This window comes from Lytechinus variegatus, chromosome 1 (assembly GCF_018143015.1).
Source record: "Lytechinus variegatus isolate NC3 chromosome 1, Lvar_3.0, whole genome shotgun sequence".
Lineage (NCBI taxonomy): Eukaryota > Metazoa > Echinodermata > Echinoidea > Temnopleuroida > Toxopneustidae > Lytechinus > Lytechinus variegatus.
This window is the reverse complement of record NC_054740.1, coordinates 82,821,965-82,835,128: the sequence shown is the minus strand read 5'-3', so window position 1 is coordinate 82,835,128 and position 13,164 is coordinate 82,821,965. Positions and strand designations below refer to the sequence as shown.

General features: G+C 37.6%; 1 protein-coding gene across 1 annotated transcript in view; it reads left to right on the top strand.

Moving 5' to 3' along the window:
- The first annotated feature begins 2,693 nt into the window (after positions 1-2,693).
- LOC121425300 (mediator of RNA polymerase II transcription subunit 1-like) overlaps positions 2,694-13,164 on the top strand; it is a 28,250-nt gene continuing 17,779 nt past the window's right edge. The window contains exons 1-2 of the mRNA XM_041621326.1: positions 2,694-2,800; positions 11,000-11,112. Of these exons, the coding sequence (XP_041477260.1) occupies positions 2,737-2,800; positions 11,000-11,112 (177 nt within the window). The 5' untranslated portion in view covers positions 2,694-2,736. The remainder of the gene's footprint in view (positions 2,801-10,999; positions 11,113-13,164) is intronic.

Sequence of the window (13,164 nt, the reverse complement as noted above, 5' to 3'; positions counted from 1 at the left end):
ATATTATGTGCACTCTGGCAAAAAAAAATGCCTTAGATTTTGTTGAATGGGGTAGGCCCTTTACATAACTCTGACATAGTAATTAGTTTGATTAGTTTCAGCTTATATTTCGAGGTTGTTTCGAGAAAAGACATGCAATTTGCAAATTGGGTCACTTTAAATAGGTCGAACAATATCAGATCAGTCGTGGCAATCGCATTGATCGTAGAAAATGTTTGAATGGTTCAAAAATTTCCGCGATCTGTTACGAAAGCTTATCGTGACTTTTGTATCGCACGACAGTGGGAACGACTCGAGGTATTAGCCATTAATGCAACTATCCAGCGTTCAGCAACTAATAAAATGCTTGTGAAAGAGACACAAATACAATTGGAGCAAACCTCGTCTGACATACGGCATCTCCTTTTCATTTTACAGAAAATAGATGAAATAAAATAAGGGCTTTTCATCAAATGGAAATAACCTCAACTAAACCAACAGGTGTACAATTACCAAATAAGGTTATCCATTTGATTTAACCCACCCCTATCAGATGAAATTTCGTATTATATGTGCAATATAAAAATGTGTAATGTGTTATAAAAAAAAAATCAATTAAACAGAGTATAAAAGTGGAGGTGCCGTAGCCGAGTGGTCTAAGGCGCCTGGCTATACGTGGAAAGTCCGGGGTTCGATCCCCGGCCGCGGCACCTATATGAGCAAGGCATTTATTCTACAATGCTCTTTTATCCTGCTTTCAAATAAATTGAAATGCTATATGCATATACTGGTAACTATGTGTGCTCTAGTTTAAAAAAAATACTAGTAACTGATATTTTTTCCGACGTGAAAATGAAAGTAATGATTTTATTAAAAAAAAACCAAGTGCACACCTTGTTACCAATACTGCATACAGCATTTTCATTTATATGACAACAGGATAAAAGAGCGTAGATTAATTACATGACTTGCTCACGGGCCGGGGATCGAACCCCGGACTTTCCATCTATAGCCAGCGCCTATAAGGCGACCGCACACCCAGAAGGAAAAACCTATAAGACCAGTAATTTTTTTTACTGGTTTCCAGGATAATTATACTGGTTTCCAGTATATTTTTACTGGGCCAGTTCATTTTTAACTGGACCAATAAAAATCAACTGGAGACCAGTTCCAACAATTGCATTCCAGTTGAAGCAATTAGTAATACCAGTTAAATTGTTTTTCATTAAACTGGTGTTACTGGTCCAATAAATGGTTTCCAGTAGATTTTTACTGGTTTCCAGTATATGTTACTGGACCAGTTGATTTTTAACTGGACCAGTAAAAATGAACTGGAGACCAATTCAAACAATTGCATTCTGGTTACTGGTCCAATAAATAATGACTTTCAAGTCAGATCATTTAACAAATTATGAAAAATGAATCTTACAATTCAGAGAAAGTTATTATCGTTATCATTGTTATAATCATTGCTCTTATGATTATCACAATTATTATTATTATGATCATTCTTGTAATCATTCTTATTACTATTATTATTATTGTAATTATTATTATTAATAATATTATCATAATTATCAATTATTGATATTATAATTAAAATAATTATGTCCTCTAATTATGATTAAGATCAAAGCAAGATGTATTCCTCTGATATATAGTCAACTGGTCTAAAGTAATTCAATGTTTGAAATTAAACTGGTCAAGACCAGTAATACCAGTAATTCTGATGATGCTGATCACGTGGTTTACCTCATTTGCATATTTCCTGTTTTTTAAAGAAAAATCAGGATTTATAATGGAATATCTTTGCAAAAGCACTCAACGTTGTTTGAAAACCTTCAAAATAATTGTGTGAACTAATTCACAATGAAAATGTGTAATTTTATACATCACATTCAAAATAACAGCAGAAAGATTAATTTACTAACCATCTTTTCCATCACATTTCACTGGCCATAGTATATAACAAACCAAATGCATGTAATAAACTGATCCAGTAAGACCAGTACGAGGGCCAGTTCGACCAGTTTGAGGACCAGTGAGACCAGTATGACGACCAGTGAGACCAGTAACAACCACCAGAAACAAGACCAGTATAAAATTCCAGTACTTCAAGACCAGTTTAATTTTTAACTGGACCAGTAAAATTTTAACTGGACCAGTATGACCAGTTAGACCAGTAAACCGATGTTCCAATTTCCAGAGTTACCAGTTAAAATTATACTGGTCTAACTGGTCCAGTGGAACTGGTTTTTTCCTTCTGGGCACCTTACGATTCGTCTGCGACTCAATTTTGGAAATAACTTAGTATAATTTGATGCTAATATTGAGACTTGGAATATCTTACTGTGTAAGGTTTGAAATCATCGTACGAATACCTATGTTAGCTATCATCTTTCTTAGAATGAAAGCAGATTTAATATCATAGAGATTTACATAGGCCTATGCTTAATATCCAGTCGTAGACGTAGTGACGTCATAGCAGTCGATTTGATACTAATTTGGCCTTTACACCAAAATAAAGGCTTGCAATCTTTAAAATGATTATATTAGTATTATTTCAATTAATTATAACCTAAAATAAAATGATATGTTCCATTCATGTTTCAGAAAATGAACAAAATGCGATTTGTTCCAAAATCGGATCGCGAACAGTCGCAAGGTACCGCCGTACGTTGGATTAAAAAAAGGTACCGTAATTTGTCTCCATCTACGGCATGGCAGCTGTCAGCTAATTAAAGGGTCGATGAAAAGATGGCGACTTTGTCGCTCCCTTCCGCTGTTCCTGAGCAAAATGGGGGAATTAAATCACTTAACGGTAAGTTTACAGCATTTTATTTTATTTTTTTTGACGGTTATCTTAGAGTGCCATTTTGAAGTATTTGGTTTGTTATTTTGTTTGATTTTCATCAAATAATTGCTATAGTATTTAGAATCTCTACCGTCCTTACCTAGCTGGAGAGTGGAAGCGTCTGACTATTATTATTAAACTTTAAAGACGGAGTCTGGCTAGGCCTACGGTACGGGCTACGGTACCGTAGCGTAGGCCTAGGTCCCTAGAATAGAATTAACTAGAAGGAATCCCCCCGGTAAGGTACCGTACCGTAACTAGCCTGGAGGCGTTTGGGGAGTGAAGTCTCTACCTACATGTATGTAGCTAGACCAAAAGCTTCGGGCTCTGTATGTTGGTTGTTCAGCTGAACTCCGTTGGCTTCATTCACCAAATACAGAGACCGAAGTTCTAGCGCGATCTGTACAGGGACTCAATGGCCATATGTTTATGTACTTAAGATCGGATAAAACGGGGAAGTGAATTTGCGCGACAGCCGAGGTAAGTCACTGTTTTTGTTCCTTTTAACTTGATTTTTCTCAGTTTTTGGCAATTAATGTCAAGAGGGAATATTAATTTGCATTTTGTTCGCGGTAACTTTCAAAATTTTTATTCATTAAAGACAAAAATTGAAGCGCCCCGACGGGGGGATTTTGCATTGCAAGTCCCCTAATGGTGGCTGCACGCTAGCGAGCCATCTGTGTATGAGGAGAAATTAGAAAAAAAAATGTTTAAAAACTCCTCGAAACAGACGGTTGCCAGCTGTCTATATGTAGCAAGACAGCTGGCAGCCGTCTGATTCGAGGAGTTTTTTAACATATTTTAAAAAATTTCTCTGTAGGCCTACACAGACGGCTCGCTGTCGTGTAACCCAGGCCAGGGAACTCCCGCCTGCGGCCTCGTAGCGGGCGGGAGCCCAGGACCTTACGTGCAATTTGGCATACTCACCTGACAAGCCTGAAGTATCATTTTTATGGTCAAAATCATTCTAATAAAAATTTAAAACAGAAATCAAGCACTTCCTACCACGATTATATGGATGAAGGTCTAACGAGTGGCAGTTTCCTGACATCTGGGCACAAACTGGAACCTCAAAAAAACGAAAAGTTCTCTCCTACCCCCGTCTCGATCGGCCATTTTTGTTATGAATCGCTACGTGGGCGGGAGTTCCCTGGGTTAGCTGTCGTGCAGCCACCATTAGGGGACTTGCAATGCAAAATCCCCCGTCGGGGCTCTTCAATTTTTGTCTTTAAATGAATAAAAATTTTGAAAGATAACACGAACAAAATGCAAAGTAATATTCCCGCTTGGAATTAATTGCCATAAAACTGAGAAAAATCAAGTTAAAAGGAACAAAAACAGTGACTTACCTCGGCTGTCGCGCAAATTCACTTCCCCGTTTTATCCGATCTTAAGTACATAAACATATGGCCATTGAGTCCCCTGTACAGATCGCGCTAGAACTTCGGTCTCTGTATTTGGTGAGTGAAGCCAACGGAGTTCAGCTGAAAAACCAACAATAACAGAGACCGAAGCTTTTGGTCTAGTATGTACCGTAGTCACTCCCCTAACGCCTGGCGCTGGAATACATAGGCTCCCATGTACCGAGGGAAAAGGCAACTATACAAATGCACCAAACTGCTAGTTATGTTTAGAATCTGAGGTTAATACTTCTGGCCCCAGAAAGAGTTGCAGAAAGAGTTGCGTTTAAACGCAAGTCAAAAAATAAATCGCAAGTCCCAAATGCGCGCTGTTGATTGGTTGAAAATCAAGTTGTGCAAGATTTTTAGAGTTGCGATTGATTGCAACTCTTTCTGCAACGGGCCCCTGGGGCCCGTTGACGAAAGAGTTGCATGGGTAAAATATCGGTTGGCAACGTTTGGCAAGTTATGGTTAAAAAATATCACAGAAATGCAATGAAAAAACAAAAGTAGAAGAGAGTTTACTTACATTTGTTGTCATCGCCATCTTTGATCCATTGTTAATGCAACCTAGTTACATGACGCGTATAGAGGGTGGCAAAATCATGAGCGTTGCCGCCCTTTATACGTGTCACGTAACTAGGTTGCATTAACAATGGATCAAAGATGGCGATGACAACAAATGTGAGTAAACTCTCTTCTACTTTTGTTTTTTGGCTTTGGCTTCCATCGTATGGGTCAATGACCAGGAAGACCTGGCTTCGTATGAGAGTTAGCTTACGTTAGTAAATGATTTTTACTCTCTAGAAGCCGCCTGGGCCCCGTTTCTCAACACCGTCATAAGTCTAACTTCTTGACTAAATCGGAGATAGTGACCTACTTGTCCGCTAACTGTTTCACGAAGCCCTCTTTACCAAGATCGGGTACAACAACCTCACTAAATATTTATGACCCCTCCGAACCTGTCATAACTACTTTCTTAATGACGTATGGCATCACGTGGGTAGACTATGACATGCAGAAGTGCCTAGAAATTTTGCAATTATAATCTTACGTAATCAATCATAGAGGTTGAAATTACATCACAAAAACAAGTGGGTTAATGCATTCAATGATAATTGTAATACAATGAAACTACATGTATGAAAACTGTTGGTAAGATGCCATAAAACCATTCATTTTGAAGTAGTAAAATGATTTAATCGATAAAGATTCTACCACGTCAGGCCATCCATAACTGAACTCGTATTTGTTGTTTTCAGACCCCTATTAACCGTTGGGTAAATTCTATCTCTAATCCATGCATACAATTTGTCAAATATCGTATGTTTCGGTATCAATGATTAAAAATGTTTCATTGAACTACATTTTGATGACGTTTGGAATGGAAAAAGATTGATAATTATAAACCGTTATGGTTTACTTTCGTAAACTATCAAAATTGGATATCCCGGGGATACCCATCTCAACGTCCACAAGTGATTTTTTAGTCAAGAAATGAATTATTCATAATTTAATTTTCTCTGTTATTGAATGATCCAGTCTTCATGGTCTAAGTAGGTATGATGCTTAATTCACCTGTGCTATTTTGAAAAGATTTATTCCCAATTTATCACAATATTTGCAATTTTGTCATAATTTTTCTTTTTGAAAATTATGTTATTTCGTGACTAAGGCTACGTCTCGTCTGCACTTTTTACCGATAGTATCGATATCAAGGTATTCTAGTTAGGAAGCTTTTCGAGAAACAGGTTTAGTAAGATTGGAACTAACTCCATGGTTGGTGGATAAAGATATGACTAACTTGTCCATGTGTTGAGAAACGGGCCCCTGGCTACTTTTCCCTTGGTACGTGGGAGCCTACATGTACATGTATGTATTCCAGCGCCCGGTGTTAGGGGAGTGACTACGTAGGTGGAGACTTCACTCCCCAAACGCCTCCAGGCTAACTATAACAGGACACTAGCATGACTAGTATTCAACCCGGCATAATTCAAAGATTTTGACATATTCCCCAAAATACTTAGAAATATGGAATCTATCTTAATTTCATACCTATGTTATTTCCAGGGTAATCTGTTGTCGGTATTTTCTTTTTCAATCTGTCACTGTATGCGCGGAGGGTCGAATTATGCGGCGATGGCCTTTTGCACTGAATCAGTGAATGGCACTAGTATTCAACCTAGTGAGGATAGATAGCAAATCTCAAAAGGGATTAGATTGCTAAATTAGATCTAGATCTATGTACATGTAAGTCTCTGGCTTAGATTAATTCCCTGTTGTTTGGTCTCATCTCAAATGGTCTAGTCCATATTCGGATGAGACAAGGGCAGATTGAGAAACAGGGCCATCTTTCATCGCTAGGTTGAATACTAGTGCTGACGGATTGAATACTATTGCCAAAAATTGTCGCCATATAATTTGATCGCCCGCGCACACAGTCGACTGGTTGAAGAAAAAAATAACGGAAAAAGAATAACCAGCATTTTCTCTTTGAAATAAGACGTGTCTGAAATTCAGGTAAATTCTATATTTCTTTATATTTGAGGAATCTCTCAAAACGGGTTGAATACTAGTGCCCTTACGGTACGGTACTCTACGTAGGGTTACTCCCCACTGATTAGCCAGGCAGCTTCTTGAGAGTAAAAATCATTTACTAACGTAGGCTTACTCTCAATGAAGCCAGGTCTTCTCTCTCATTGACCCACACGACTGGAGCCAAAACCTGAAACTTTCACCCCCGAGATTTCTACTTCTAAAAGATCTAGCCCTAAATCATGTACATTGTACATGAAACTTCATTTCCGACATTTCTACGATCTCGTTATTTTTTAAACAAGAATTCATTAAAAAAATGAGAAAAATATTGTGAAAAGATTTAAGAGAGTAAAAAGAGACTTTTTACGCCGCCATCTTGTTTCTTTTGTTCTTCGCCAACGTTACCCGATGTATGCGTCTGTAATAAAGTTCGGGGTTCGATTCCCTGCTGCAGCACCTATGCCCGTGAGTAAAGCATTTAATCTACAAAGGTCTTTTATCTTGCTTTTAAATAAATGGAAATGCTAAAAATTGCTATATATGCATTATTGGTAACTACATTTAGTAGGTGTGCACTTGTTTAAAAAAAAAAGATTCTAAAATGGCGACATAAACAGACTGGGTAAGCTAACACTCGTGCTCTTATGTTTTTTCAAATTTAGTACTATTTATTTAATAAATATAATGCAATTTATTAGTAATGGGGTTTAATATGGTTTGGGCCCATTTACGTTAATTTGGGCTCCAAACGTAACAGACAAGTGTTGATTAGCCTGACTTTGACCGTGGGAATCTCATCCCTATACAGCAGGGGTTCTCAAACTGTTTCTTTGAAGGGCCAGGGTGAAGTGGATACAAAGAAAAAAATGTGCGCGAAGCGCAAAGACCATTGCGGTCGGGGTCCTATAGATGTTCACTTGTGCAATCTGGCCCTTATTTTGTGAGCATTTGATCCAACGAATTTATAACAATTTTATATGGAACGCAGGCAAAATTAGAAAATATTTCAAAATACAGCGAGAGTCAATTTTAATGATAACAAAATTGTAGAAATTTGTTAAAAGGAATCTAGATTGTACCTATGGTATTGGTGAGATAATGTCTTGAAGTATCATTTTTTTGGGTAGTCAAAGCCTTTGAATAGTAGAGGTCTGTTGTAGACTATAACAAGGATGTCAGTTTCCTAGTCACTTTCAATATGGGAAAGGTGACACTGTCAGCAACAAGTTGCTTGAATCTTGACAAAAAAGGTGTAATTGCCAGACAAAGGCACTGGTGCAAATGTTCACCGGTCAAGCAGGGGCCGCCGAAGTGGGGGGGATTCAGCACCCCATTTTTTTCAAAAACCATGTACAAAAACGTAAAAATTACCATTATGATTGTCATTTATTGCATGGTTAGTCACCCCCCCCCCCCCCACCCCCACTTTGAAAACCGTTCCGCTGCCCCTGTCATGGTACTTTGGTATGAGTTGTTTAAAATGTTCATTGGGGGAAATTCACTTTGGCACCTGTATGTAGATCCATACTCCACTAAACTTTGTTTAAAAGTCAAATTAATTTGACTGCCATAATACTTTTATTACGGTTAGGTCTGCATGGATAGACAATATTGAGCTATGTTTCATATTGTGATTTTAAAGTGATTTAAAAAAAAAAAATAGCAGTCTCGCGGGCCGGATTGAGAAGCTCCGCGGGCCGTAGTTTGAGAACCCCTGCTATACAGAGATAAATGGGATCCAATACCAGGCGTCATTGGGGAGTAAGCCCACAAAGTAAATGTTTTTTACTCCCCAGACGCCTCCAGGCTACTCTTCACTTAAAGCAAGAGAAGGGTTGATACATGTATAAACCCAATAAGACAAATGAACAGTGAGCAGTGGTTTGATACAGTCAGACCGCAGGTCCCTATGCTAATGAGCAAAAAGGCCAGATTCATCCAAATCATCTCGTGGCTGAATCCTCCTTGCAAGATCTTGTGATTCGTGAGATTTTCTTTCTCTAAGACTTTACCTGTTTTAACCTCAAGTTAAATGAAATATTGCACCATCAGATAGAGTAAAAGACTTTACATGTACTCTCTCATATTGGTCATTTATTTTGTATATAATATTTTGTTAAATAAGTAAATTTCTGGCCTGAAAATGTGCCTCAAAACTGAATTTTCTTCCTCTGTTTTCTTTTGCAAATTGTGCAAAACTTTTTATTTTGAGCCTCAATGATATCTATATCACCATAAAGCTGAACTTCTGTACTTTCTCACAATGTCACTCTTGATATGCGGCACCTTTTAATCCGGTCAAGATCACACTTTTCCCACGAAGGTACAAAACGAGATTTCTGAAATTTTGTACAGTACTTGCATGAAATCCAGAGTCCTGATTGGCTGGATAAGGTTCACAGAACAACAGGCGCGGGTATTTGAGGAGATTACCACATGGGTAGTGTGACCTTCCCACAAACCCAGGCACTGAAACCGTTGAATTTTGCCATTGTGTGGTCTCTTTGACCAATCAGAGTGCAGTATTCTTGTTTTCAAACTGCTTTATGTACTTGGCAAATGAAAAGTGTGATCTTGACCCGATTAAACCAATTCTTATTTTGAAACCTATATCATTTCAAAGCATACATATTCAGCTTTATCATGATATAAAAATCATTTGGGCTCAAACAAAAATAAAGTGTGAAAAAAGCAGCTTTTGTCAAGTGAATATATTTATTTTGTAGCATATTTTAGATCAAAATTGTAACCTACATGTACATGTATATTACAAAATCTTTGAATAAATATAAACACATGACCTGAAAGAATGATTCTCCTTCTTTACAATGGTACCAAATTCATGAAATTCGATGCACAAGTAGAGCAGCAATGACCAAATGAAAAGAGGTGTTTTGGTCCGCATCAAGCTCATTAAATATGCAAAACGTCTCAAGTCATGAATATCACTTGGATGAAAGAAGCCACTTTCTTGGGACCTGCAGTCTGACTGGATATGGCGAGCGATTACTAATTAGAAACGCAGACGAGGGAATACATCGGGCGTTACTAGTGTACGTTCGTGTGCACTCCTCTGCTCTGGCCCTGGGTGTATATTTTGTCATTGTGTTGTTTTGTTAAGCCAGGGTTGATTCATTCGAGATTGCTCCACTTTGGCAAAAGCGTGATGAGGGACAATACACGAATGATAAACGTTTACCGCAGACTCAAGAGATGCGAATTCAAACAAATGACCAACAGTTTTTCAATTTGTTTTAAACATGTTCAAAATTTCCTCACGAATTTGAATAATCGCAGCTGTTAGTTCAGAAGGTGTACAAACCCATACACGAAGTAGTCTTGAGGACTCCATGATGATGTCTGTATCAATCTGACATAAATACTTCTTCATCACGGAGTCTTGAACAGTGCTTCATATACATGTAAAAGAACAGAGTAAACAAAGATGGATTTCCCTAGGAAATCCATCTTTTCATATAAACAGAATCGCATGAAATCGTTTTTTTTTATTAATTTTTACACAGGCTTCCTAATGCGTAGTAAGGTTTTAAAAATGGTCACTTAAAAATTATGAGAAATTAAGGTTTCTTACCAGACTGATGTCGCATAGACCCCTCGATCCACATGCACACAATGCAAATACAATGGCGTCGACCCTTGAACTGATTATTTATTACATGTACGTACTTCTGATACGCAATGTGGTTTTGAAGAACAATTTAAAGATAGAAATTATTATTTTACAAATACTTAAATTTATAACGTGATTATAAATAATTAGCACTATCATCTTGATTATTCATAATCACATTATGAGAGAGTAAAAATCATTTACTAATGTATGCTTACTCTCCACGAAACCACGGATTGCGTCCCATTCATGCACGTTTACCGTGAAAAAATCTGAAACTTTTGCCCCCGAGATTTCTACTCTCCTAAAAATCTAGCCCTAAATCATGTAAATGGGATACAACTTCATTTCCAACGTTTCTACGATATGGATTTCATTTTTAAACAAGAATTGATTTAAAAATCAAGAAAAATAAATACGTAGCGTCTGCCTACAGCTACAATTTGGTGTCTTTTAGGAGATTGGAAAATCGGTAATCCTCCCGATCCCTACAATAAACCCATTTCAATCTCTGGATCAATTAAAACCAGCATATTTGCTTGTGTGAATACTGATGTTTCTACTTAAAATTCTTTTGAACTGTTTGCATTTTTGCAGAAAATGGTAGTGACCATGATACTGTACTGCCGAATCTTATGCAGAAGCTACAGATGACAACTAAGCAGATCAAAGCATGGTCACATACAAGTCAAAAACTCAGACTTGCAATGGTAAGTAGATTGATTTTCGTAACTAGAAATTGCAGGAAGCAATGAATTTCTTCAAGAAGTCTTTTGATGGTGAGGCATCACTTTAATATCTGGAATATTGTCTTTAGTCATGTCCACCTTTCACTGCCCATGAACTGCCATGGAATACCGGTAGACACATGTCCCGTGTTATGGCCATATCCTCTTCTGTTTACATTTGAAAAACTTTAGTAGAATAATATAAGTCTTGTAGATTACACTGTGATGGTACAGATCTAGACAGATTTGAGTTTATTCTTAAAGGGGAATCCAGTCTTGTTCATAAAATGTTGTGACTTGAGGGCCGTCTGCACCATCCTGAGTTTTCAAATTAGCACGCTATTTCTGATCCAGCATATTTTCCCGATCTAAACAATCTCAAGATTATTTGCAATGGAGACGCAATTATTGCGCTAGTTCGTAGGATTAATCTCGAGATTGCAATCGCAAGTGAACTTGGGATTATTTGGAAAATAGTGCGCTATTTTACGACTTATCGCGTTAATTTGTAGGTGCAGACGCACTTGGGATTATTTTTCACGGCGTCAGACCACAATGCATCCATGCCTCGCTTGAGCAGGAATCGCTCTTCTTGCGATGGTGGAGACAGGGTTTCTTGAAGAGGGCCAATTGGGTTAAAATCTTGAGATTGAGCAAACTCGGGATGGTGCAGCACCACCTAAGTACATGTACCCATTCCCCTGGGGCAGTAATCTAAATATAACCCAGGTACGGTAGTACATGTATATTGTTTTATGTCCTCGTAAAACAAAAATATAAATTTGTATTGATTTTTTTTTTTTGGGGGGGGGAAACATGAAATTTTAGCTATTTTATGTATTGCAGTGCATGGAAGAGTAGTCCTTGCCTTATATCACTATGACATCACACACATGTATGGTTAATTTGAAGTCTCCATGGGTATAGTGATTACCAATATTTACAACTTTTCAAATTTTTACATATCAACATGTCTGATCTTTCTTTTTCCTCTAAAAACAGTTTTTATTTTGGTTGCATTCCGCTTTAACCCTAATTACATGAAGCCTGGGGGGGGGGGGGGCTGAATCAGCCCCCCCCATTGACATTTTTTGTGATACTCCATCGTGATGTATTTTTTTACCACATAGCTTGCTGACTTTTTACTTTCAAGTCTCATGCAACTTTTGCGACCAATATTGTGATCTCCGGGTATTCAATCCAAAATTACGCAACATTTCATAAGTGCATGTCAGACCCGAAATCATTCAAATTGTGTTTTTAGCCGAAGTTTATAAATGTATCACTATTTCTACTTTTGCTGGTTAAAGTCAATTGATTCCATATTGTTCCTGGTCAGAATGAAGTTGCTGACAATTTCCATTGAAAAAACAATGAAAACGAAAGTAACAAAAACAAAGAATGACAGAAGAAAATGAAAAAAACAATAAACTACATGCAATAATTGTGATGTTGATTTACATTGTGGTGAGAATCATACAAAGAGTGTGTGAATAAATGATGAGTAGTTTAGAGACCGTATTTAGGTAATTAGAGCAAATCTTTAATATTTTTCATAAATTGGTGTTGTGGACCGTTGTGGCCCAGTGGATTAGTCTCCGGACTTTGAAACAGAGGGTTGTGGGTTCAAATCCCAGCCATGGCTTAATTTACTTCAGCAGGAAATTTATCCACTTTGTGCTGCTCTCAACCCAAGTGAGGTGAATGGGTACCTGGCAGGAATTTATTCCTTGAAATACTGAGCGCTGGAAGCTAAATGTAGCTGCTTGAGCTGCAGCCAGGGTACTAGTTTTAATATCCAAGACCTTTGAAAGCGCATAGAGACGTTATTCATAATGTGTTATGCACTGTACAAGAATTGACTGTTATTATTATCATTAGCATACATGTACATGTAGTTACATTAGTAATGTGATTTTTCAAAGAATTTTTGTAGATTATGCCATGGGTAATGCACATGTCAATTTTCATTGCGATTGCACATTCAACAGCCGAGATCATGGTGGGGCTGAATTAGACCCACCCCCTTTCGCC